At 42.7% G+C, this 27,985-nt stretch overlaps 1 protein-coding gene across 1 annotated transcript; it reads left to right on the top strand.

The window, feature by feature from the left end:
- The first annotated feature begins 1,476 nt into the window (after positions 1-1,476).
- On the top strand, positions 1,477-27,985 carry LOC311100208 (transmembrane protein 47-like). The gene is made up of 3 exons (XM_084141021.1): positions 1,477-1,766; positions 4,329-4,469; positions 24,650-27,985. Exons 1-3 carry the CDS (start codon positions 1,571-1,573, stop codon positions 24,829-24,831), a joined length of 519 nt encoding a protein of 172 aa, XP_083997147.1. The 5' UTR covers positions 1,477-1,570; the 3' UTR covers positions 24,832-27,985.

The raw sequence follows: 27,985 nt of genomic DNA, 5'->3' as shown, positions 1-27,985 counted from the left end.
TGCACCCCCAGACCATCACATTGCCACCACCATGCTTGACAGATGGCATCAAGCACTCCTCCAGCATCTTTTCATTTGGTCTGCGTCTCACAAATGTTCTTCTTTGTGATCCGAACTCCTCAAACTTCGATTAGTCTGTCCATAACACTTTTTTCCAATCTTCCTCTGTCCAGTGTCTGTGTTCTTTTGCCCATCTTAATATTTTATTTTGATTGGCCAGTCTGAGATATGGCTTTTTCTTTGCAACTCTGCCTAGAAGGCTTTTTTACATCACTAAGTTTGGCGTAGAAATCAGCCTTACAACACAGGCAGTATGCCCGTGTATCATCTCCAATAAACGTCTTCAACCAGCCTTTGAATTCAGGGTTTGATTCCCACTCCTTTCTGTATTTTTGAGGTGTACAGTTTAGACTGAGACATGATGAGCTAGCCAGCTAGATGTTTAGCTTATGTCACAGAGAGGCACACACACAGTGGACGAGGTGAGTAAGTGACTGAGGCTGTGTGAGTCAAATGCAGTGATTTATTTTAGACAAAGAACATTTTACATTTACATCCTGCCCTGAATGTAAGCCAGGGCGGGATCAGCCAGCGGCAGCTTCCCTCATGCGCGATTCATTTGCAGTCTGGACGCGGAGGGGTGAACATCTCCTGCTCTGACTGCAGCTGGGAGGGACTGCTGCGCGAGGACTGGGCCGCATGTGAGTGCTTTGGGACGGGGCCCACAGCAGCACCTGCTGCTCGTTGAGAAGAGTAAGAACGATACGTGCTTTCACGTCAGAGTCTCCAAAAGTCTCCATTAACACCAGAAAAAGTCGCTAGATTTGTCGCTAGTCGATTTTTTGAAAATGTGTCGCTAGAGGGGTCTGAAAACTCACTAAATATAGCGACAAAGTCGCTAACTTGGCAACACTGAACAAGCATAACCTACTCAGGTGAGCTCATTTATAGACTTGGTCCAGCCTCTGACCAGGTGGTCGTTATGGGACGGTCATGTGATCTTGATAGAGGTGTTTGGCGACCAATGAGTAGCGGGATTGTCCAATGTGGGGAGGAAATGGGGATTTTGAATTTGAACAGGGGGGTTGATTTTACGATCTCAAATTCTCAGTTCTCATGATTGGTCTCCAGTCCATGGTCTCCAAAGTGCCTCCGTCTGTAATCTCGGTTAACCCAGAAGTAAAATATCGAGTAATTTGGTCAGCTACACGCAGAATCTGCCCGCGGGAGATGACTCCGTCAGTGATTCTTATATTGATGGCTCTATATTTCCATCCTTATAGTAGTGAAATGAGTTCCGCAGTAAAAATGCAATTATACTGCCTGGTGAGTGGTGATTGTGCCACCTGCTCTATCAGTTGTCCAGATGGGGGCGCACGGGGTCTGAGTAAAGCGCATTGTGCGCACAGACAGACGCGAGGAGGAGAGGACTTTATTTAGGGGTTGCATCACAACTTGCTGTAGTCGATTCTGAACTTTCGGAACTGATCGTGCTTGAGGACCCTGTCGCAGCTTTTCTTTTCTCCTCAATTTCAACACGCGTGTATCCAAGTCAACTTAATATGAAAACATGTCTATAAATGAAGTGTACGTTTTCCGACCGTTCAAGTTGATTGCTTTACTTTGTGTATTTCTGGCATTGTGTCTGGACATCGTAGCGTTATTGAGCCCCGCCTGGGTAACGGCAGAGCGTTTTTCTTTGTCGCTATGGGAATCATGCACTGAAACAGAGGCTGGCTGGAGATGCCTTTCCACCCTCACGTCTGGTAAGAAGCGATGAACGTTTTTCCCCCAAAAATGATTCTGTATGTTGATGTAAATCACTCCTTTCAAGTGGTTTTCTGTCCAGATGAAAAGGAGTCCCCAAAATGAGTTACAATCCTTTCGACTCCCAAAATAATCGGGAAGTAGGCCTTTGTTGGCAGAGCATGAAATGGGACTATCGGAACCCAAACATTGTGATATTGGCCTTTTTAAAATGATTTATTTCCAGGCTATTATTTCCCATCATCTGTTGTAACACACTTTATAGAACCTGGCAATAAAGCCTGCCTACATGCTGTGGCATGGAAACTGGGGGTCATCTGATGCAGTTTATTTATTTAACCTTTATTTGACCAGGAAAAGCCAATTGAGACCCAGAGTCTCTTTTTCAGTTGTTTCTCTTCATCAAAGTTCTAGCATAGGCTATACAATGTTTAGGCTACACACATTAACAGACTGGCCCAGATGGATAGAAGAACAATGCGTAAATCAATCGGATTATAGTAAGAGAAATGTCTAGAATTTACGGTGAATTTCTATGTACATCACGGATGCAGAGATCAAACAATGGACCATTGTTAATGTACTGTAATCGCTCTCGGTCCGGATGCGTATCTACTGCAACATTTGCGTTCCAGGCCAGGGGCAATATTTTGCTCCCTGCTCTGTCAGTCAGAGCGCGACAATATAGCGGAGATTCGCCACTTCTGTGAGTGATTCTCGTCATACAAGATGCTGTTTAGGCCTATCTGAGACGGTTATCTTTTCGTTTCGTCACGGTTTGTTGATCTGTTGCAATGTGAAGTTTTCTTTCTCACCGTAGAGTTGTCCCAATGACGTGATGTGCCATCTGGGTGCTCCACCGGCCTTTGTAAGCTTTGTGAATGCAGGTGGGTGTGTTCCACCTATTGTTGCGTTCCTCTGGTGGAGGGCACTCTGCGTTTTGTTGTCTCTTTTTGTGAATGTCTCTCTCCCCCTCTCTCTCTCTTTGAATGGGGGATGGGGATGGATTGGCCTTGGTTATGGTCTGAAAGCATTATCATAGATATATTTCACAGTTTATGAGACAGAGTTCTCACACATTCCTATAGGGTTCAAGACATAAGCCACATATTTAAGGGATACTTTTTTTTTCTTCCTTTGGCCTTAAAAATACTTTAAATGGAATGTATTCAATCTATTTATGGCAACAACGTGTTATCATATTGCACTACTGAAACCTATTGTTGGTCTCTTTGAACATCCCATGCTCCTTCCTAACAAGAGTTTCTTCCTTCTCCCCAGCTGCTTCTCATTATCTCAGTAGCTGTTTTGGCTGAGCCTCCCAGCAGAGTAGAATGTGCTGTTTGTTTTACCTGCAGGGAGAGCGTTATGGCTCTAGCACAGAGCAGAGAGGCTGGCAGGCAGTGGAGACTGAGACAGACACCAGTTGGGTGCTGTGCTCAGGAGGGGCAGGTTAACCCTGGCTGTCTCCTCTGATAGGATCCTTTCTCTCAGATCTGTGCCCTCCCCCGTGGTGCCCAGCCAGCGGCACCCACCCTCTCCCAACCCAGCTTGATTATCCGTCTCTGTCAGAAAAACACCTGTCATTCTCCTGCCCCCTGCTAGAGCCCCCTGCTATCTCCACCTCAGAGGTTTCTGGACAGACCGTGTCGTCAATGGAATGGTCTCTGTATTGTTCCCCTGGTCCACCCTGGTGTTGTGGTTAATTCTAAATCCAGCTCCTCTGAATAGGGGTGAAATGAGGAACCGTCATCATCCATCTCCAGTGGGTCTGCGGAGGCCACTCATCTCACACAGCCTGATGAGGAGGAGCAGAGGGGGCATTTTATGAGCTGCTGTGATGGATCTCCTCCCCTCTGTTGTTGTGGTGGAATGTGGAGAGTGATGGGGGGGGGCTGAATGTGAGGTGGGCCCTGAGAGATGAGCCTGTCCCTGGGCAGTGAGAGAGAACGCCTGCCTGCCTGCCTGGCGGAGCTCATTAGGACCAGGGCATCAGGGTTGTGTGGTTAACATTACAGGAGACAAAGGAGTCAATGGCCTGGGGAGCAGAGAGAGACACGACAGAGGGCAGACGGAGCTCATTAGCTGCCTCCAGTGGAGCTTCTCTCTGTCCTCTGAGGCGAGCCAGCCAACCGAGACGCAACAGACCTGAGGAGAACTGAACAATCAGCTGGATTTTGGAGCACTGTACCTCAGCTCTTTCTGCACAGCCAGAACCTGGACAGAGATGAGGCAGAGGCAGATGAGATGGAGGATATGGGAGAACGTTTTTGGCACATAGTCAAGTGAGCATGTTTGAAGTACCTCTATGGGTTAAGCTCCCTGTTCACTGTCTGCTAACGCTGAAGACAGAGAGAGAGAGCTGTGTGTGTTGGTGAATTTTAATCTCTTTCTCGACCACGAACACACACACGTGTTTTGCATTGTAGCGAGCAGTAGGCTATTTGTTTCCTGCTTGACTGTCATCACTGGTCTGAGTGACTAGAGTAGAGTACCCTGTGAATCGATGGCGATGGTGGTCTGTAACGTGTGTCTGTAACATGTGTCTCCTCCTCCTGCAGACTGGCAGATAGCCACCCTGGTGCTGCTGCTGGCCGGTGCTGCGGTGACTCTGGTGACCTTCCTGGTGGCCCTCATCTCCCTGTGCCGGGGGACACACAGACGGCACTACCGCATGGTGGCCGTGTTCCTGTTCACTGCAGGTGAGTCCACCATGCTCCAACATAAACACCATACATGGACATACTCCACAACACTCTACAATACTCCACAACACTCTACAATACTCCACAATACTCCACAACATGATCATTTACATCTCTAGTGATTCCCCTATATTCATTTAGGAGCAAGGGCCTACTGCTGCTAAATTCTTGCCACCATTAAAAAAAATATTTTGCATCTTCAAAGTGGTAGGCATGTTGTGTAAATCAAATGATACAACCCCCCCCCCAAAATCCATTTTAATTCCAGGTTGTAAGGCTACAAAATAGGAAAAATGCCAAGGGGGGTGAATACTTTTGCAAACCACTGTATATACTGAGATCATGTGACACTTAGATTGCACACAGGGGGACTTTATTTAACTAATTATGTGACTTCTGAAGGTAATTGGTTGCACCAGATCTTATTTAGGGGCTTCATAGCAAAGGGGACGCACCACTTTTCCATTATTTATTTTTTAGCATTTTTTTAAACAAGTTATTTTTTTCATTTCACTTCACCAATTTGGACTATGTTGTGTATGTCCATTACATGAAATCCAAATAAAAATCCATTTAAATTACAGGCTGTAATGCAACAAAATAGGAGAAACACCAAGGGGGACGAATACTTTTGCAAGGCACTATATATATATATACAGTGGGGAAAAAAGGTATTTAGTCAGCCACCAATTGTGCAAGTTCTCCCACTTAAAAAGATGAGAGAGGCCTGTAATTTTCATTATAGGTACACGTCAACTATGACAGACAAATTGAGATTTTTTTTTCCAGAAAATCACATTGTAGGATTTTTAATGAATTTATTTGCAAATTATGGTGGAAAATAAGTATTTGGTCACCTACAAAGAAGCAAGATTTCTGGCTCTCACAGACCTGTAACATCTTCTTTAAGAGGCTCCTCTGTCCTCCACTCGTTACCTGTATTAATGGCACCTGTTTGAACTTGTTATCAGTATAAAAGACACCTGTCCACAACCTCAAACAGTCACACTCCAAACTCCACTATGGCCAAGACCAAAGAGCTGTCAAAGGACACCAGAAACAAAATTGTAGACCTGCACCAGGCTGGGAAGACTGAATCTGCAATAGGTAAGCAGCTTGGTTTGAAGAAATCAACTGTGGGAGCAATTATTAGGAAATGGAAGACATACAAGACCACTGATAATCTCCCTCGATCTGGGGCTCCACGCAAGATCTCACCCCGTGGGGTCAAAATGATCACAAGAACGGTGAGCAGAAATCCCAGAACCACACGGGGGGACATAGTGAATGACCTGCAGAGAGCTGGGACCAAAGTAACAAAGCCTACCAATAGTAACACACTACGCCGCCAGGGACTCAAATCCTGCAGTGCTAGACGTGTCCCCCTGCTTAAGCCAGTACATGTCCAGGCCCGTCTGAAGTTTGCTAGAGTGCATCCAGAAGAGGATTGGGAAAATGTAATATGGTCAGATGAAACCAAAATAGAACTTTTTGGTAAAAACTCAACTCGGGGGACCAGGACGACTGATCCGTGTAAAGGAAAGAATGAATGGGGCCATGTAAGGTGAGATTTTGAGTGAAAACCTCCTTCCATCAGCAAGGGCATTGAAGATGAAATGTGGCTGGGTCTTTCAGCATGACAATGATCCCAAACACACCGCCCGGGCAACGAAGGAGTGGATTCGTAAGAAGCATTTCAAGGTCCTGGAGTGGCCTAGCCAGTCTCCAGATCTCAACCCCATAGAAAATCATTGGAGGGAGTTGAAAGTCTGTGTTGCCCAGCGACAGCCCCAAAACATCACTGCTCTAGAGGAGATCTGCATGGAGGAATGAGCAAAAATACCAGCAACAGTGTGTGAAAACCTTGTGAAGACTTATAGAAAACGTTTGACCTGTGTCATTGCCAACAAAGGGTATATAACAAAGTATTGAGAAACTTTTGTTATTGACCAAATACTTATTTTCCACCATAATTTGCAAATAAATTCATTAAAAAGTATTTAGTCAGCCACCAATTGTGCAAGTTCTCCCACTTAAAAAGATGAGAGAGGCCTGTAATTTTCATCATAGGTACATGTCAACTATGACAGACAAAATGAGAAAAAAAATCCAGAAAATCACATTGTAGGATTTTTTTATGAATTTATTTGCAAATTATGGTGGAAAATAAGTATTTGGTCAACAACACAAGTTTCTCAATACTTTGTTATATACCCTTTGTTGGCAATGACACAGGTCAAACGTTTTCTGTAAGTCTTCACAAGGTTTTCACACACTGTTGCTGTTATTTTGGCCCATTCCTCCATGCAGATCTCCTCTAGAGCAGTGATGTTTTGGGGCTGTCGCTGGGCAACATGGACTTTCAACTCCCTCCAAAGATTTTCTATGGGGTTGAGATCTGGAGACTGGCTAGGCCACTCCAGGACCTTGAAATGCTTCTTACGAAGCCACTCCTTTGTTGCCCGGGCGGTGTGTTTGGGATCATTGTCATGCTGAAAGACCCAGCCACGTTTCATCTTCAATGCCCTTGCTGATGGAAGGAGGTTTTCACTCAAAATCTCACGATACATGGCCCCATTCATTCTTTCCTTTACATGGATCAGTCGTCCTGGTCCCTTTGCAGAAAAACAGCCCCAAAGCATGATGTTTCCACCCCCATGCTTCACAGTAGGTATGGTGTTCTTTGGATGCAACTCAGCATTCTTTGTCCTCCAAACACGACGAGTTGAGTTTTTACCAAAAAGTTATATTTTGGTTTCATCTGACCATATGACATTCTCCCAATCCTCTTCTGGATCATCCAAATGCACTCTAGCAAACTTTAGACAGGCCTGGACATGTACTGGCTTAAGCAGGGGGACACGTCTGGCACTGCAGGATTTGAGTCCCTGGCGGCGTAGTGTGTTACTGATGGTAGGCTTTGTTACTTTGGTCCCAGCTCTCTGCAGGTCATTCACTAGGTCCCCCCGTGTGGTTCTGGGATTTTTGCTCACCGTTCTTGTGATCATTTTGACCCCACGGGGTGAGATCTTGCGTGGAGCCCCAGATCGAGGGAGATTATCAGTGGTCTTGTATGTCTTCCATTTCCTAATAATTGCTCCCACAGTTGATTTCTTCAAACCAAGCTGCTTACCTATTGCAGATTCAGTCTTCCCAGCCTGGTGCAGGTCTACAATTTTGTTTCTGGTGTCCTTTGACAGCTCTTTGGTCTTGGCCATAGTGGAGTTTGGAGTGTGACTGTTTGAGGTTGTGGACAGGTGTCTTTTATACTGATAACAAGTTCAAACAGGTGCCATTAATACAGGTAACGAGTGGAGGACAGAGGAGCCTCTTAAAGAAGAAGATACAGGTCTGTGAGAGCCAGAAATCCTGCTTGTTTGTAGGTGACCAAATACTTATTTTCCACCATAATTTGCAAATAAATTCATTAAAAATCCTACAATGTGATTTTCTGGAGAGAAAAAATCTGTCATAGTTGACGTGTACCTATGATGAAAATTACAGGCCTCTCTCATATTTTTAAGTGGGAGAACTTGCACAATTGGTGGCTGACTAAATACTTTTTTCCCCCACTGTATATACAGTGTGTATTCAGAAAGTATTCACACCCCTTGACTTTTTCCACATTTTGTTGTGTTACAGCCTGAATTTAAAATAGATTAAATTGAGATTTTGTGTCACTTACACACAATACCCCATAATGTCAAAGTGGAATTATGTTTTTAGAAATGTTTACAAATTAATTCCAAATGAAAGCTGAAATGTCTTGAGTCAATAAGTATTCAACCCCTTTGATATGCCAAGCCTAAATAAATTCAGGAGTAAACATTTGTTTAACAAGTCACATAATATGTTGCATGGACTCACTCTGTGTGCAATAATAGTCTTTAACATGATTTTTGAATGACTACCTCATCTCTGTACCCCACACATACAATTATCTGTAAGGACCCTTAGTCGAGCAGTGAATTTAGTGGCACATGTGCGTACTGATAGGAAGCATGGGTAGGGCTGTTGTGGTGAGTCATGGCCGCTGTAAAATTCCACATGACCGTTGAGTCATGGTAATCTCCTCTTATGCACTCTGGATATGCTTTGTTACCCAACTTGCTAACAACCAACAGGTCCTAATGGCTCTATTGTCCCTCTAACCACTCTGACATCAATGCAAATGCAATAGAAAATCACATCAAACACTTATCAAAACAGTATCCTGCTTTTAAAACTCACCTCACTGTGATGATCAATTTGAAGAAAGAAGTTCAACAGCAGGTTGAAACTGAGTGTAAAACATGGTCATTGTGGATGTTGTTTCAAAGCCTAACACAACAAAATGGACAGTGTTTTCTAAGTTGATGATTAATTCAAAACACCCATACACATATTAGAGCTTGTGCATACGCATAGAACTATATATGAGCCCAAGCCTGAAAAAATAAAAAATAAAAATCTGAATTATGATTGTGCCTTATACAATACATAGCCTACCGCATATTACGCATGGCAGAAAAACATAAAACAATACTGATTTAAAATGTCTTTGGTACATAATTGGTCTAGCCTATACTCCAACATTTCACAAATTCGATTAATTGCCTTTGAGTGTGGACTGTATTATTATGCATACTGGATGGACTGGTTACCTTATGCTATGCTCCAAAATGTATATCCATGAGTCTGGGAGAGAACAGATAGTCCTAGGCAATGTTCCCGCAAATATTAGGTCTGCTGAGCACGAACTTGACCGTTGTGAAAATTCTGTGCAACTTATGGTGCACGTTTACGGTGAACACTGAGGCTGTATCCGCTATAAGTTACAGTTTTAAGTGGCCAAGTAGGCTACTGTGGCTATGTGATCCTAATCTAGACCTACCAGAGTGGCTTACCATCAAAAACAATGGAGAAAAATGCATCCCATAACATTTAAACATGGAAATAGCTGTTCTATCATTCAGCCTACAGTAGCAGCCAATGTATGGTGTTCAATGTAGACCTACATTCCATGAGACTTTTGAGAAAAAAAACATGCAGGGCTTAACATTAACCTGTTCATCCACTAGTCCTTCAGACAAGGAGGTGACTAAAAATGTTGTGTTTGTTGCAAAAAAAACAGTTTACAAAATAAAATGCATTATTATTCCCATACCACTATTACAGAGAATCTGACAAATTAGGCTACCCTCTGCCTATTGGCTACTTAGCTTATTCAAGACCGTCTCAAAATACAACACTGCCCCCTTTAAGACATATAAAAAAAAGATCTTTACCTGACTCGCTTTTCAAAGATAAATGCACACATTTTGTGCTCTTGTACGAAGCAACCAATGTTGACTAGATATTCGGCAGGTCGGAGTTTGGGAAACCCTGGTGTAGAGTATGGGCCTACTCCAATGCGCTCTGCCTACAACAAAATCTCTTGCACAGTTAGTTTTACATACTAATAAGTATTGCATAGTTAGTTTTGTTTCGGTATGTTACATTGAAAGTGGCTAATATTGTGTTGATTTGATCACAATTCCCACAGTAGAGCGAAATGTTGATAGTGTTAACTAAAAGGGAAAACTCTAGAAAGTTGCTTCTATGCGCAGGCTGATATTTCTTCTGCGTGGCAGTCCGAGGGGAGCTGCGCGCCTGTGCGCCGCTTAGAGGGAACTCTGGCCCTAGGCGAAACTGTTGGTTCCTTGATTGTGCAGGGTGGCTTACAGGTAGCCTACAATTACAGTGAATTTGTATTTGATTTTGAATAGCCTAGTAATAGGGCATTTTTTATATTTTCATAATTATTGGGTGGCACATTACCTTTATCTATATAGAATATCTCACCACCATGCGTTTCCATCTCCTCTTTCTCCTTCATTTCTTTCTCCAGCTGTCAACTGTTTAATGACATATGTTTCATTGTGAAAACATGTTACTACACGTTGCTGAACAGATTTCACTTGGTTTCCCAAATTAAGCACTGGGTAGCTGCAGGAACAGGGTTGGAGAGCCCATGGCATACAGAGTTTGGGCGGAATATCACCTGTCCTGCAGCTCCGCTATAAAACCAAAGTAGCCTACCAGGCATCATTGAGAACGGACTGGCGGGAAAGCGCACGGCCTCCATTCACTATTCGAGTGCACAGAGATTACATGTATTTTTGCCCCTGTTCCTGCCCATTTGATAATAGGCCATTCTAAATCTAAACTAATTTTACATATTAGTAAAGACTTTATTAAATTGAGAATAGTCTGATGGGTGAAAATATGATCACTTGATGAGAGAAGAGCTTTGCAGCCTGTAGCAAGGAACGGAGCACAAGCTTTTTTTGCGACTTTCTCAAATCATCAATAGCCTTTAGTTGCATCATGCAGCCCATATATGTTTTGATTTGTAAGACATTCTAAGGTTTGTATCATTCACAACTAAAGTTGCCAAACAACTCCAAAATCTAGCGAATCAGACCTGTTTCAAATGATCACTTTTACGCTCAACATAGCCACTTCATATGCGCACTCGCTCCGGAATGGGAAAAATATCCTTTCAATTATATTCTTCTTACTATAAAATCATATAATATAAAAAAATGGCATGGGACTTATAAACATATCTTGTCAGCTAAATGAACAAGCCTACAGCTTATGGCATGGATCATAGCCAGATCTATGACAAGGCGCATTGAAGCTGTTCTCGTGGCTCACGGTGGTCCAATGCCCTATTAAGACACTTCATGTTGGTGTTTCCTTTTATTTAGGCAGTTACCTGTATTTTCCCTTCACACCACAGTTTGTCTCCATAGAGACAGAATTACCATTTGAGAAAATGGTTAAGTTGTTTGCACAAAGCTACATAGATACTGACTGAGACTGAATGTGAGGGTAAGAGGTAGTGATGTGTTAAAAGTACCAATCTGTCTGTTTAATCGGTTAACACACAGCTCAGACTCTCATATGTACCCCACAAAACATGCCACCAGAGGTCTCTTAAAAGTCCCCAAGTCCAGAGCAGAGGCTAGGAAATGCACAGTACTATATAGAGCCAGAATGGAACTCTCTTCCACCTCAGGTAACTCAAGCTAGCAGTAAAATCTGATTTTAAAAAAAAAAGAAACGATAAAACAACACCTCACGGCACAACGGGGACTCACACACACACACTCTAAAACATGCATACTACAACCACCCACACACTATTCTTAGTAATGTAATGTAGTATTGTAATACTGTAATGGAGAAATGTAAATTTGTTTTGTTTGATGTAATGTTTTATCTCTGTTCGGACCCCAGGAAGAGTAGCTGCTGCCTTGGGATCCTAATAAAATACAAAATACTAAAGGGTGGAGAAGGGGGGAGGGGGTGAGAAGGGAGTTTGTATTTGTATTTATTAAGGATCCCCATTAGCTGCTGCCAAGGCAGCAGCTACTCTTCCTGGGGTCCTGCAACATTAAGGCAGTTATATACAATTTAAAATATTACATGACATTATATTTCATAACACTTTACCCAATACATCTAGTGTGTTCCCTCAGGCCACTACTCCACTATCACATATTTACAATACAACATCCATGTGTACGTGTGTGTAGCGTGAGTGTCTGTGTATGTGCCTGTGTGTGTGTGTCTTCACAGTCCCCGCTGTTCCACAAGGTGTATTTTTACCTGTTTTATGAATCTGATTCTACTGCTTGCATCAGTTACCTGATGTGGAATAGAGTTCCATGTAGCACTGTGCGCCTCCCATAGTTCGTTCTGGACTTGGGGACTGTGAAGAGACCTCTGGTGGCATGTCTTGTGGGGTATGCAGGTGTGTCCGAGCTGTGTGCCAGTATTCCAAACAGACAGCTCGGTACATTCAGCTCGTCAACACCTCTCACAAAAACAAGCAGTGATGAAGTCAATCTCTCTTCCACTCTGAGCCAGGAGAGACTGACATGCATGTCATCAATGTAAGCTCTCCGTGTACTTTTAAGGGCCAGCCGTGCAGCCCTGTTCTGAGCCAACTGCAATTTTCCCAAGTCCCTCTTTGTGGCACCTGACCACACTACTGAACAGTAGTCTAGGTGTGACAAAACTAGGGCCTGTAGGACCTGCCATGTTGATAGTGTTGTTAAGAAGGCAGAGCAGCGCTTAATTATGGACATACTTCTCCCCATCTTAGCTACTGTTGTATCAATATGCTTTGACCATGACAGTCTACAATCCAGGGTTACTCCAAGCAGTTTAGTCACCTCAACTTGCTCAATTTCCACATTATTCATTACGAGATGTAGTTGAGGTTTAGGGTTTAGTGAATGATTTGACCCATATACAATGCTTTTAGTTTTGGAAATATTCAGGACTAACTTATTCCTTGCCACCCATTCCGAAACTAACTGCAACTCTTTGTTAAGTGTTGCAGTTATTTCAGTTGCTGTAGTAGCTGACGTGTATAGTGTTGAGTCATCCGCATACATAGACACACTGGCTTTACTCAAAGCCAGTGGTATGTCGTTAGTAAAGATGGAAAAAAGCAAGGGGCCTAGACAGCTGCCTTGGGGAATTCCTGATTCTACCTGGATTATGTTTGAGAGGCTTCCATTAAAGAACACCTTCTCTGTTCTGTTAGACAAGTAACTCTTTATCCACATTATAGCAGGGGGTGTAAAGCCATAACACATACGTTTTTCCAGCAGCAGACTATGATCAATAATGTCAAAAGCCGCACTAAAGTCTTAAAAAACAGCCCCCACAATCTTTTTATCATCAATTTCTCTCAGCCAATCATCAGTCATTTTGTGTAAGTGCTGTGCTTGTTGAATGCCCTTCTCTATAAGCATGCTGAAAGTTTGTTGTCAATTTGTTTACAGTAAAATAGCATTGTATCTGGTCAAACACAATTATTTCCAATAGTTTACTAAGGGTTGGTAACAGGCTAATTGGTCGGCTGTTTGAGCCAGTAAAGGGGGCTTTACTATTCTTAGGTAGCGGAATGACTTTTGCTTCCCTCCAATCCTGGGGGCACACACATTCTAGTAGGCTTAAATAGAAAATATGGCAAATAGGAGTGGCAATATCGTCCGCTATTATCCTCAGCAATTTTCCATCCAAGTTGTCAATTTTCCATCCAAGTTGGCTTGTCACTGTTAATAAACAACAATAATTTGTTCACCTCTTCCACACTCACTTTACGGAATTCAAATTACAATGCTAGTCTTTCATAATTTGGTCAGATATACTTGGATGTGTAGTGTCAGCAATTGTTGCTGGCATGTCATGCCTAAGTTTGCTAATCTTGCCAATGAAAAAAAAAAAGTATTAAAGTAGTTGGCAATATCAGTTGGTTTTGTGATGAATGAGCCATCTGATTCAATGAATGATGGAGCTGAGTTTGCCTTTTTTCCCTAAATTTCATTTAAGGTGCTCCAAAGCTTTTTACTATCATTCTTTATGTCATTTATCCTTGTTTCATAGTGTTTTTTCTTCTTTTTATTCAGTTTAGTCACATGATTTCTCAATTTGCAATACGTTTGCCAATCGGTTGTGCAGCCAGACTTATTTGCCATTCCTTTTGCCTCACCCTCTCAACCATACACATTTTCAATTCCTCATCAATCCACGGGGATTTAACAGTTTTTACAGTCATTTTCTTAATGGGTGCATGCTTATTAGTAACTGGAATAAGCAATTTCATAAATTATATTCCTTACTAGATTTGTGTGTATTGGGTATATGTTGTGAAATTGTTAGATATTACTTGTTAGATATTACTGCACTGTCGGCACTAGAAGCACAAGCATTTCGCTACACCCGCAATAACATCTGCTAAACACGTGTATGTGACAAATACAATTTGAATTGAAGTGTCTGTTTGCTCCTCATTATACACCACGGACCAACATATATTATTTACATCAACAACATAGGAATCCCTACAAAACGTATTGTATGACCCCTCTTCAAAGGGGGTGACACTCTAGATCCAAACTGTTACAGACCCATATCCATCCTGCCCTGCCTTTCAAAAGTTTTTGAAAGCCAAGTCAACAAACAGATCACCGACCATTTCGAATCCCACCGTACCTTCTCCGCTATGCAATCCGGTTTCCGAGCTGGTCATGGGTGCACTTCAGCCACGCTCAAGGTCCTAAACGATATTATAACCGCGATCGATAATAGACAGTACTGTGCAGCCGTTTTCATTGACCTGGCCAAGGCTTTCGACTCTGTCAACCACCGCATTCTTATTGGCAGACTAAATAGCCTTGGTTTCTCAAATGACTGCCTCGCCTGGTTCACCAACTACTTCTCAGATAGAGTTCAATGTGTCAAATCGGAGGGCCTGTTGTCTGGACCTATGGCAGTCTCTATGGGGGTGCCACAGGGTTCAATTCTTGGGCCGACTCTTTTCTCTGTGTATATCAATGACGTCGCTCTTGCTGCTGGTGACTCTCAGATCCACCTCTACGCAGACGACACCATTTTGTATACATCTGGCCCTTCATTGGACACTGTGTTAACAAACCTCCAAACGAGCTTCAATTCCATACAACACTCCTTCAGTAGCCTCCAACTGCTCTTAAACACTAGTAAAACTAAATGCATGCTCTTCAACCGAACGCTGCTTGCACCCGCCCACCCGACTAGAATCACTACTCTCGACGGGTCTGACCTAGAGTATGTGGACAACTACAAATACCTAGGTGTCTGGTTAGACTGTAAACTCTCCTTCCAGACTCACATTAAGAATCTCCAATCCAAAGTTAAATCTAGAATGGGTTTCCTATTTCGCAACAAAGCCTCCTTCACTCATGCTGCCAAACATGCCCTCGTAAAACTGACTATCCTACCGATCCTTGACTTCGGCGATGTCATTTACAAAATAGCCTCCAACACTCTACTCAGCAAATTGGATGTAGTCTATCACAGTGCCATCCGTTTTGAGTACATATTACCTCAACTACCTCAACTAGCCGGTGCCCCCGCACATTGACTATGCAACGGTACCCCCCTGTATATATAGCCTCCCTACTGTCACTTTATTTTACTGTATATATAGCCTCCCTACTGTCACTTTATTTTACTTCTGCTCTTTTTTTCTCAACACTTTTTTGTTGTTGTTTTATTCTTACTTTTTTGTTTAAAATAAATGCACTGTTGGTTAAGGGCTGTAAGTAAGCATTTCACTGTAATGTCTGCACCTGTTGTATTCGGCGCATGTGACCAATAAAATTTGATTTGATTTGATTTGTCTCCAAAGCCCCATATAATACCCACCACTGTGACCTGTACGCTCTTGTTGGCTGGTCCTCACTACATATTCGTCGCCAAACCCACTGGCTCCAGGCCATCTATAAATCACTGCTAGGCAAATCCCCGCCTTATCTTAGCTCATTGGTCACCATAGCAACACCCACCCGTAGTCTGCGCTCCAGCGGGTATATCTCACTGGTCATCCCCAAAGCCAACACCTCCTTTGGCCGCAATTCCTTCCAGTTCTCTGCTGCCAATGACTGGAACAAATTGCAAAAATCTCTGAAGCTGGAGACACTTATCTCCCTCACTAACTTTAAGCATCAGTTGTCAGAGCACCTTACCGATCACTGCACCTGTACACAGCCCATCTGAAATTAGCCCGCCCAACTACCTCATCCCTATATTGTTATCTATTTTGCTCATTTGTACCCCAGTATCTCTATTTGCACATCATCTCTTGCACATCTATCATTCCAGTGTTAATACTAATTGTAATTATTTTGCACTATAGCCTATTTTATTGCCTACCTCCATAACTTGCTAAATTTGCACACTGTATATTATATGTATTTCTGTTGTATTTTTGACTTTGTTTTGTTTTACCCCATATGTAACTCTGTTTGTTTTTATCGCACTGCTATTCTTTATCTTGGCCAGGTCGCAGTTGTAAATGAGAACTTGTTCTCAACTGGTTTACCTGGTTAAATAAAGGTGAAATAAATAAAATAAATAAATAAAAATTATACACAATATTAGGCCCAGCCTTTGGAACTTTGGTTTTCCTAGATATGGCTATTATATTGTGATCACTACATCCAGTGGATTTGGATACTGCTTTCAAACAAATCTCTGCAGCATTAGTAAAGATATGATCAATACATGTTGATGATTTAATTCCTGTACTGTTTGTAACCACCCTGGTAGGTTGACTGATAACCTGAACCAGGTTGCAGGCACTTTCTCTTGAGTGGGCAGCCTGATGAACGCCAGTCAATATTTAAATCACCCAGAAAGTATACCTCTCTATTGATATCACATACATTATCAAGCATTTCACACATGTTATCCAGAGACTGACTGTTAACACTTGGTGGTCTATAGCAGCTTCCCACCAGAATTGGCTTTAGGTGAGGCAAATGAACCTGTAGCCATATTACTTCAACAGTATTTAACATGAGATCCTCTCTAATCTTCACAGGAATGTGGTTCTGAATATAAACAGCCACCATTGGCATTTCTATCTTTTCTGTAAATGTTATAACCATGTATTGCTACCACTGTATCCTCAAAGGTATTATCTAAGTGAGTTTCAGAGATAGTCAGAATATGAATGTCATCTGTTACTAGCAAATTATTGATTTCATGAACCTTGTTTCTTAAGCTACATACAGTGGGGAAAAAATGTATTTAGTCAGCCATCAATTGTGCAAGTTCTCCCACTTAAAAAGATGAGAGAGGCCTGTAATTTTCATCAAAGGTACACGTCAACTATGACAGACAAAATGAGGGAAAAAAATCCAGAAAATGACATTGTAGGATTTTTAATGAATTTATTTGCAAATTATGGTGGAAAATAAGTATTTGGTCAATAACAAACGTTTCTCAATACTTTCTATCCCTTTGTTGGCAATGACACAGGTCAAACGTTTTCTGTAAGTCTTCACAAGGTTTTCACACACTGTTGCTGGTATTTTGGCCCATTCCTCCATGCAGATCTCCTCTAGAGCAGTGATGTTTTGGGGCTGTCGCTGGGCAACACGGACTTTCAAATCCCTCCAAAGATTTTCTATGTGGTTGAGATCTGGAGACTGGCTAGGCCACTCCAGGACCTTGAAATGCTTCTTACGAAGCCACTCCTTCGTCGCCCGGGCGGTGTGTTTGGGATCATTGTAATGCTGAAAGACCCAGCCACTTTTCATCTTCAATGCCCTTGCTGATGGAAGGAGGTTTTCACTCAAAATCTCACGATACATGGCCCATTCATTCTTTCCTTTACACGGATCAGTCGTCTTGGTCCCTTTGCAGAAAAACAGCCCCAAAGCATGATGTTTCCACCCCCATGCTTCACAGTAGGTATGGTGTTCTTTGGATGCAACTCAACATTCTTTGTCCTCCAAACACGACGAGTTGAATTTTTACCAAAAAGTTCTATTTTGGTTTCATCTGACCATATGACATTCTCCCAATCCTCTTCTGGATCATCCAAATGCACTCTAGCAAACTTCAGACGGGCCTGGACATGTACTGGCTTAAGCAGGGGGACACGTCTGGCACTGCAGGATTTGTGTCCCTGGCGGCGTAGTGTGTTACTGATGGTAGGCTTTGTTACTTTGGTCCCAGCTCTCTGCAGATCATTCACTAGGTCCCCCCGTGTGGTTCTGGGATTTTTGCTCACCGTTCTTGTGATCATTTTGACCCCACGGGGTGAGATCTTGCGTGGAGCCCCAGATCGAGGGAGATTATCAGTGGTCTTGTATGTCTTCCATTTCCTAATAATTGCTCCCGCCGTTGATTTCTTCAAACCAAGCTGCTTACCTATTGCAGATTCAGTCTTCCCAGCCTGGTGCAGGTCTACAATTTTGTTTCTGGTGTCCTTTGACAGCTCTTTGGTCTTGGCCATAGTGGAGTTTGGAGTGTGACTGTTTGAGGTTGTGGACAGGTGTCTTTTATACTGATAACAAGTTCAAACAGGTGCCATTAATACAGGTAACGAGTGGAGGACAGAGGAGCCTCTTAAAGAAGAAGTTACAGGTCTGTGAGAGCCAGAAATCTTGCTTGTTTGTAGGTGACCAAATACTTATTTTCCACCATAATTTGCAAATAAATTCATTAAAAATCCTACAATGTGATTTTCTGGATTTTATTTTCTTAATTTGTCTGTCATAGTTGACGTGTACCTATGATGAAAATTACAGGCCTCTCTCATATTTTTAAGTGGGAGAACTTGCACAATTGGTGGCTGACTAAATACTTTTTTTCCCCACTGTATGTTAACGTGGGCAATTTAGAGCACTTTACTTCTGGGATGCTTACTTGTTTTTATTGCTTTACTGGGAAGCTTAGCAGCAGTAGTTGTGCTCATGTTCTTTATGTTAGTGCACGGTGAGCTGCACACAGTGGACTGCCTCCTCAGGCACACCGGCTCAGTGCTAACAGTATAAATCTGGTTCTTAGGCACATGATTACTGCACACAATAGCTGTAGGATCAGTGGTGGCATTCAGGGCAGTTAGAGGGACATAAATTAGGTTACTTATATTGTGACTACCGACGCCCCTGATGTAATGTACATTTGCTGAAGCATTTTGACAACTCTGCGTCACAATGGTAGGGATTAGCTGAGCTGGGCTTGGGTCATTGCTAAGTCATTGTCTCAACGCAACCTAATAATGCTGTGAAAGGATCCAGGAACTCAAATGATTTGGGTGGATCCCATCCTCCTTATAAAACGTGTTTTGTTTCCAAAAGGTATCGAAATTGTCAACAAACGTTACTCCCAGTGAGCTGCAATAATCACGTAGCCAGTTGTGAAGAGCAAGAATCCTGCTAAAGCGTTCAATGCCACGATTCAGAGAGGGCACAGGGCCAGATATGATGGGTTTTTTGTTAGTGTCTAGCAGATCAGCTCTTTAAAATCCAGTTTCAACTGTTCAGAGCTGCCCTTCATAATATCATTAAAACCCACATGGACTACGATAGAATCGATTTCCATGTCCTGACATAGTACATTCGGGTTGGGTTTGAGCTAACTCTTTCTGTGGTGAGGGAGCTGTTGTGAGTCCCAGAAAGCAGGCTGCTGTGTGCCAAGAAAAAGCAGCCACAGAATTTGCACAGTTACCAATGAAGAGAGGAATGTATTCCCTCATGGATAATATCCAGGAAGGAAAAAACCAATTATCCAATTCCTATAGCTCTCTATCTGCTCACACACTCTGCTCTCTCTCTCTCTCTCTCGCTCTCTCTCTCTCTCTCTCTCTCTCTCTCTCTCTCTCTCTCTCTCTCTCTCTCTCTCTCTCTCTCTCTCTCTCTCTCTCTCTCTCTCTCTCTCTCTCTCTCTCTCTCTCTCTCTCTCTCTCTCTCTCTCTCTCTCTCTCTCTCTCTCTCTCTCTCTCTCACACTCTTTCTCTCTCTCTCACTTTCTCTGTCTCTCTTTCTCTCCACCTTGCTCCCCTTTTCTCTCGCTCTCTCGCTCTCACTCTCTCTCTCTCTCTCTCTCTCTCCACCTTGCTCCCCTTTTCTCTCTCTCTTTCTTTCCCTCTTACTTTCTGTCTGCTCTGGTCCTCTCCTTTTCAGGCTCAGTGAAAACACAACAAATAGGCCTGGAATGACAGTGCAGAGGAGCACTCAACTCATAGTCATTGTTCAAAAAACTAATTTCACAATACTTTGTATTTGTCTTGTGTGAACTGTACTGTAGCAAATTAACAGCTGCATATTACAACCAATACATCCCCATATAAAACATCCACAGAGGGGACAAGCACAGTAGAGCATATAAGAAAGCAATATTATAATGAAAAACAAAAGGTGTATTTGTGCGTGGCTGTGTGTATGTCAGTGTGTGTGCGTGTCTGTGTGTGTGATGTCAGGAATAGAGCAGTGTGCAGTCAGTACATCCTGTGGTTTGAAAACAGTGATGAAGCAGAGAACACAGCCTTACTTGGGTGGTGCTCAGTACCACTTTCCCCAATATAAAACGTGTTTATATAACAGACAGGCATCCTGTTATGTCATTTATGTAGAATGCTAACAAATACCCTTACTCCCTGCACTTTCTCTTCTTAGGCAACAACACATATCTTTCCTAAGTTTTCTGAATGGGAAGTTTTCTGTTCAGGAAGTGTTCTGCAAGTCCATTGGGGGACAGGTGTAAGGATGGATACAGGCAAGCATTGGTTCCATCAGCCGGTTACTTAAGAGAGCCCTCAGTCACAGGAGGGAGGGGGGGGGGGGGGGGGGGGCAGGGGGAGAGAGCCCTCAGCAGAGAAAGGCTTGGAGTCAGTAGTGTTGTGCCTATCTGCTGGCCAGAGGTACAGCCCCAGCCCAGCCGCCTCAGTCTGGCCTTCCTCAACAGTCATGTTCCTTGGCTTATGTCTCAGCCTACCTCCCTCTCCTCCTCTCCTCTCCAGGCCCCACCGCCTTGTCCAGCAGGAAGGAAATAGGTGGTCTCAGTAAATTACACAATGTCCTCGCTCTGAGTCCAGTACACACACTCACATGTACACATGCACACAGGTTTTAACAGGGAAAAGGAACAGTAGTTAACGTTAAAATGTCTAGAGGGCCCACAATGTGCTATTTCTCTCTCCCTCTTTTAACTAGACGTCCTACTGTTTGACTCTAAAAGTAGGAAGAACACAAATGCGTGACCGCACACACACGTGTACGCAGGCATGTACGCACACACACACACACACACACACACACACACTGACAGCTTCCTGCTCTTAAAATGATTTATTAAGAATGTGTTGACTGAGAATGTGAGGAATGTGATGTGAGGGATTAGTTTACACAATGTGACCAAAGGGAGTCAAAATGAATCATAAAGTTAACAGTTGTGTATGTAGTGGTATTAGAACAAAGTTCAATCGACTAACATTGGTGACTATTCCACAGGATGAACAGAACAGACACTCACTGAGCCTTATAACAGTCTAACAACTGTGTGGCAACTACTGCGTCAAACCTTTCCTGCTCTGCAATGTGCACAGAACGATGTTAACACAGGATGCCCATAATGAAAGTTGTCGCTATAGGGATATTTCAGTGTGACGCATCGTGTTTTCAATTATGAGCTCTGCCACTACAGTCTATAGAAAAGTTTGTGGTCATACGCACATCCTCAAAAACATAGGCTAATAAAGAATACTAGTCAAGAACAAGAAGGCCCGCACACTGTTAAAGCTCCCAACTCATCGCTTTATTGACAACGTTTCGATCCGAAACGGATCTTCGTCAGGTCAAACAGTGTCAATAAAGCAGTGAATTGGGAGCTTTAAAAGTGCCTTCTTGTTCTTTACTCTGCCACTACAGTCTCAACACAGTCCAGTGGAACACAACGTCACAAGTTATACACTGGTGGAACTTTTTACTTTTCTCTTGAAGTTCAGGATCATATGATAGTAATATGCCTACATAGAGCTAGTTATAGTACAGGTGTCGGATCTAACGCTGAACAAAAATATAAACGCAACATTTAAAGTGTTGTCCCATTTTTCATGAGCTGAAATAAAAGATCACAAAACAAATTCCATGTGCACAAAAAGCTTATTTCTCTCAAATGTTGTTCACAAATTTGTTTACATCCCTGTTAGTGAGCATTTCTGCTTTGTCAAGATAATCCATCCACCTGACAGGTGTGGCATATCAAGAAGCCGATTTAAACAGCATGATCATTACACAGGTGTACTTTGTGCTGGGGACAATAAAAGGCCACTCTAAAATGTGCCGTTTTGTCACACAACACACTGCCACAGATGTCTCAAGTTTTGAGGGAGCGTGCAATTGGCATGCTGACTGAAGGAATGTCCACCAGAACAGGTGCCAGAGAATTGAATGTACATTTCTCTACCATAAGCTGCCTCCAACGTCGTTTTAGAGAATTTGGCAGTACGTCCAACCAGCCTCACAACCGCTGACCATGTGTAACCATGCCAACCCAGGACCTCCACATCCGGCTTCTTCACCTGCGATATCGTCTGAGACCAGCCACCCGGACAGCTGATGAAACTGTGGGTTTGCACAACTGAAGAATTTCTGCACAAACTGTCAGAAACCATCTCAGGGAAGCTCATCTGCCTGCTCGTCTTCCTCACCAGGGTCTTGACATGACTGCAGTTCGGCATCGTAACAGACTTCAGTGGGCAAATGCTCACCTTTAATGGTCACTGGCACGCTGGAGAAGTGTACTCTTGACAGATTAATCCCGGTTTCAACTGTACCGGGCAGATGGCGTGTTGTGGGCAAGCGGTTTGCTGATGTCAACGTTGTGAACAGAGTGCCCCATGGTGGCTGTGGGGTTATGGTATGGGCAAGCATAAGCTACTGACAATGAACACAATTGCATTTTATCGATGGCAATTTGAATGCACAGAGATACCGTGACGAGATCCTGAGGCCCATTGTCATGCCATTCATCCGCCTCCATCTCATGTTTCAGCATGATCATGCACGGCCCCATGTCGCAAGGATCTGTACACAATTCCTGGAAGCTGAAAATGTCCCAGTTCTTCCATGGCCTGCATACTCACCAGACATGTCACCCATTGAGCATGTTTTGGATGCTCTGAGTTGACGTGTACGACAGCGTGTTCCAGTTTCCGCCAATATCCAGCAACTTCGCAAAGCCATTGAAGAGGAGTGGACAACATTCCACAGGCCACAATCAACATCCTGATCAACTCTATGTGAAGGAGATGAGTCGTGCTGCATGAGGCAAATGGTGGTCATACCAGATACTGACAGGTTTTCTGATCCACACCCCTACCTTTTTTTAAGGTACTGTATCTGAGACAAACAGATGCATATCTGTATTCCCAGTCATGTGAAATCCATAGATTAGGGCTTAATGAATTTATTTAAACTGTAACTCAGTAAAATCTTTGTAATTGTTGCATGTTGTTTTATATTTTTGTTCAGTGTAAATTGATCACTCTTTTGTTGCTGAGAATTTTAAAGGTGAGTGTATTGCACTTTTCATGTAGCCTCATTTTTGCCACCCAATATTATGGACTATTATGCTGAAGGATTATTTTGCTACGACAATACTGGTCAAATTAAGATCCAATATCTGTAGCTCTTTACCTACAGACTTCAGTACAGCGTGTAAAATACTGGACCAGAATGTTTTAATACAATGGCCCGTATTCATAAAACGTCTGAGAAAAAGAGTGCTGATCTAGGATCAGGTGCCTGCTGTCCATATAAACCTATTAATTTAGATCCGAAAGGCAAAACTGATCCTAGATCAGCACTCCTACTCTGAGATGCTTTGTGAATACGGGCCAATGAGCCTATATTTAGGCTGTGGTCAGTAAAGCCCAAGAAGGTTCTGCCACAACCATACAGTACAACATATAGTAGAGTACTGCTCAGAGTCAACTGAAGGAGGATGCATTAGAACTTTGCTAGAGAGCTAGAGATTGGATACAGGATGTTGTTTGTTTACTGCGTGGTTAAGCATGGGTCAGTGTGTTGGGCTGCTAGCTGTAGGCTAGGTGCAGGCTGCAGTAATGAGCCCGGTGGGTGTGTTGTGCCTGGTAGTTGGCTGTAGGCTGCAGTAATGAGCCCGGGGGGTGTGTTGTGCCTGGTAGTTGGCTGTAGGCTGCAGTAATGAGCCCGGGGGGTGTGTTGTGCCTGGTAGTTGGCTGCAGGCTGCAGTAATGAGCCCAGTGGGTGTGTTGTGCCAGTAATGAGCCCGGTGGGTGTGTTGTGCCTGGTAGTTGGCTGCAGGCTGCAGTAATGAGCCCGGTGGGTGTGTTGTGCCTGGTAGTTGGCTGCAGGCTGCAGTAATGAGCAGCTGTTGGGCCTCTGAGAGCAGACACCGTGTGATAGGACCACTGGAGGAGGAACAGGGTTTATGGGGTGTACTGGACGCTGAGGAGAGGGGGTGTGGATGGACCCCCTGGGTAACGGCTGGGTTGGGGTATCTATCTACCACCCTTTTCCTGGCCCTGGCTGTTGTCCCCTCTCTGACTCGCACACGGCTCCAGTTTCCCATCAGCAGCCTTGGTGTCACTGGCCCTCTACCTGCACACAGGTAGTCATTCATTCATACAACAAAGAGTCTTGTCAGGCAAGCAGAAGTGATGATGGTTATCTGGTGATATTCCCTTTCACCAGCACACATCTCAAATAGTATACAGAGATAGTAGACATACGTACATTGTCTAATTGCTAAACTGTAAAATGTTAACTCACAGAAAGATGTAAATATGTTATCTTTGTTTTTTCCCTTTCTTTCAGTGGTCCTTCAGGCCTGTGCACTGGTCCTCTACCCAATCAAGTTCATTGATGGAACCGTCCTGCAGACCTACCATGAGTTCAATTGGGGCTATGGACTGGGCTGGGGGGGCACCATCTTCATGCTAGGGGGAGGCATCCTCTTCTGCCTCCGGACGGACATGTACGAGGATGCTATGTACTGAGTCCTCTCTCTCTCCTACTCTATATCTCTCTCTTGCTCTTTCTGTCACACACACAAACAAACAAATATTGACATTCACTCTCTTGTGCGACAACACACCCACACAATCACAAACACATAAACACACACACTCCTTACTCTGCCCACATAGACAAGCTTCGACACCTACATATAGTATATCTCTGTTATTTATAGACCGGTTGAGAGGGCTCCTGGCTCTGGCTGATCAGCAGGAGAGATGAAGTCGGAGGAGCAGCTGTGTGGAGAGAATGTCTGTCTGTCCCCAGTGGGGTGCCAGAGTAAGCTCCCAGAGACCCCCACCACGGTCAGACAGACAGACCGCCATGTTGTTAAAGCATAGAAATGGTTTTGTACAGACGGGCCACTCGACCGATGAACTTTTCTACAGCACATCCCATGAATCTCCATTCGTAGAGCAAAAAGGAAGTAGATTCTCTGAGCCCTACCCTCTGGGCTGAGGTGTTTATATAAGGGATTGTTACAGTATATGGGCCATCCCACCAATTCAGTGCCTTTTGAGAAGTTTAACTTGGTTAAAAAAATATATACACTACTGGTCAAAAGTTTTAGAACACCTACTCATTCAAGGGTTTTTCTTTATTTTTACTATTTCCTACATTGTAGAATAATAGTGAAGACATCCAAACTATGAAATAACACATGGAATCATGTAGTAACCAAAAAAGCGTTAAACAAATCAAAATATATTTTATATTTGAGATTCTTCAAATAGCCACCCTTTGCCTTGATGACAGCTTTGCATACTCTTGGCATTCTCTCAACCAGCTTCACCTGGAATGCTTTTCCAACAGTCTTGAAGGACTTCCCACATATGCTGAGCACTTGTTGGCTGCTTTCCTTCACTCTGAGGTCCAACTCATCCCAAACCATCTCAATTTGGTTGAGTTTGGGGGATTGTGGAGGCCAGGTCATCTGATGCAGCACTCTCCTTTTTGGTCAAATAGCCCTTACACAGCCTGGAGGTGTGTTGGGTCATTGTCCTGTTTAAAAACAAATGATAGTCCCACTAAGCCCAAACCTGATGGGATGGTATATCGCTGCAGAATGCTGTGGTAGCCATGCTGGTTAAGTGTGCCTTGAATTCTAAATAAATCACAGGCAGTGTCACCAGCAAAGCACCCCCACACCATAACACCTCCCCCTCCATGCTTTACGGTGGGAAATACGCATGCAGAGATCATCCGTTCACCCACACCGCGTCTCACAAAGACACAGCGGTTGGAACCAAAAATCTCAAATTTGGACTCCAGACCAAAGGACACATTTCCACCAGTCTAATGTCCATTGCTCGTGTTTCTTGGCCCAACCAAGTCTCTTCTTCTTATTGATGTCCTTTAGTAGTGGTTTCTTTGCAGCAATTCGACCATGAAGGCCTGATTCACAGTCTCCTCTGAACAGTTGATGTTGAGATGTCTGTTACTTGAACTCTGTGAAGCATTTATTTGGCCTGCAATTTCTGAGGCTGGTAACTCTAATGAACAGCAGCAGAGGTAACTCTGCGTCTTCCGTTCCTGTGGCAGTCCTCATGAGAGCCAGTTTCATCATAGCGCTTGATGGTTTTTGCGACTGCAAATGAAGAAACTTTCAAAGTTCTTGAAATTTTCCGGATTGACTGACCTTCATGTCTTAAAGTAATGATGGACTGTCGTTTCTCTTTGCTTATTTGAGCTGTTCTTGCCATAATATGGACTTGGTCTTTTACCAGATAGGGCTATACCAACACAACTGATTGCCTCAAACGCATTAAACAAATTAACTTTTAAGGCACACCTGTTAATTGAAATGCATTCCAGGTGACTATGTCATGAAGCTGGTTGAGAGAATGCCAAGAGTGTGCAAAGCTGTAATCAAGGCAAAGGGTGGCTATTTGAAGAATCTCAAATATAAAATAAATTTTGATTTACTACATGATTCCATATGTGTTATTTCATAGTTTTGATGTCTTCACTATTATTCTACAATGTAGAAAATAGTAAAAATAAAGAAAAACACTTGAATGAGTAAGTGTTCTAAAACTTTTGACTGGTAGTGTATATATTTCACATACTCTTTACATTATGTCATAAAGAGCAAATGATCAACTTAATAAAAGTTTTCCCATTTCAAGCGGTTAAATAAATAAAATAATACTATGTTAAGTGCCAAATAAAGTAACAGGTGTAACAGGGTTGACGATTTCATCTTAAATCAGCCATGAATCCTGTTTTGACTTGGGGAATGGAAGCTTGTTGTGTGCAACAGGGAGTGGCAATTAAATGCAAGCTTCACAAAAAAATGGAAATTGTTAAAACATTTATAGAATGTCTATCTATGGGTAACAGGGTTGACGTGTTATGCTCGACCTGCTCACTTTCCACCACAGACACCAGAAAATGGGCAATAAGAGTAGAGCCAGCTCACCTGCTGATTTGACAATTAAATGTTCAATGTTTTTTTTTTTTAAGGCATAGTTTCACCATATTAAAACGAGAGTTAAGTTAATGTAACAGGGTTGACCTTAAAATGAGGGACAGACGTAAATGATTCACTAATCACATTAAATAATCTTCAGAAATGACTTTGTCAAAGCAACAACATAACTAGGGCTTTACAATGATGGTGAAAACATGGAGAATTCTAGGGTTAAGTGGGTTAAAATATTAAAAGTCACAGAGGGTGCATGGAGGGACATGTGAAAATGCAAATTTTTGGCACTTTAGAAAGTCTTTAATCATATAAAAAATGTGATTTATTTAATTCTCCATGTGGTCTATATTAATTTAATATAACAGGCTTTTAAAATATAATATTGGTGCACAATGTTTACTTAAAATATCAAATGGATGCAAAAGGCACTCTTTTCGTGGAATGACCCATATAATAATTTTTTTCTTTTGTGTATTTTTTGTGATGATGACAAATTAAAATAGTTAATGTATTGATGGTATCATTTATCTTGCTATCTATTCTCCCACAGGAAGATATATATATTTTATGTATTGCTGTTTGATAATTGCAGTTCCTGAACACTTAAAATGGGATCAGAGGTGAATCCTGAACATATCTGGTTTTCTAACTCCTCCTGACATTTCTAGTGTAAAATAAAATTTACTGATATATATATGCAATAATGA

The sequence above is a fragment of the Coregonus lavaretus genome (genome assembly GCF_964263955.1).
Source record: "Coregonus lavaretus genome assembly, chromosome: 24".
Classification (NCBI taxonomy): Eukaryota; Metazoa; Chordata; class Actinopteri; order Salmoniformes; family Salmonidae; genus Coregonus; species Coregonus lavaretus.
This window is presented reverse-complemented; position numbering and strand designations above follow the sequence as displayed.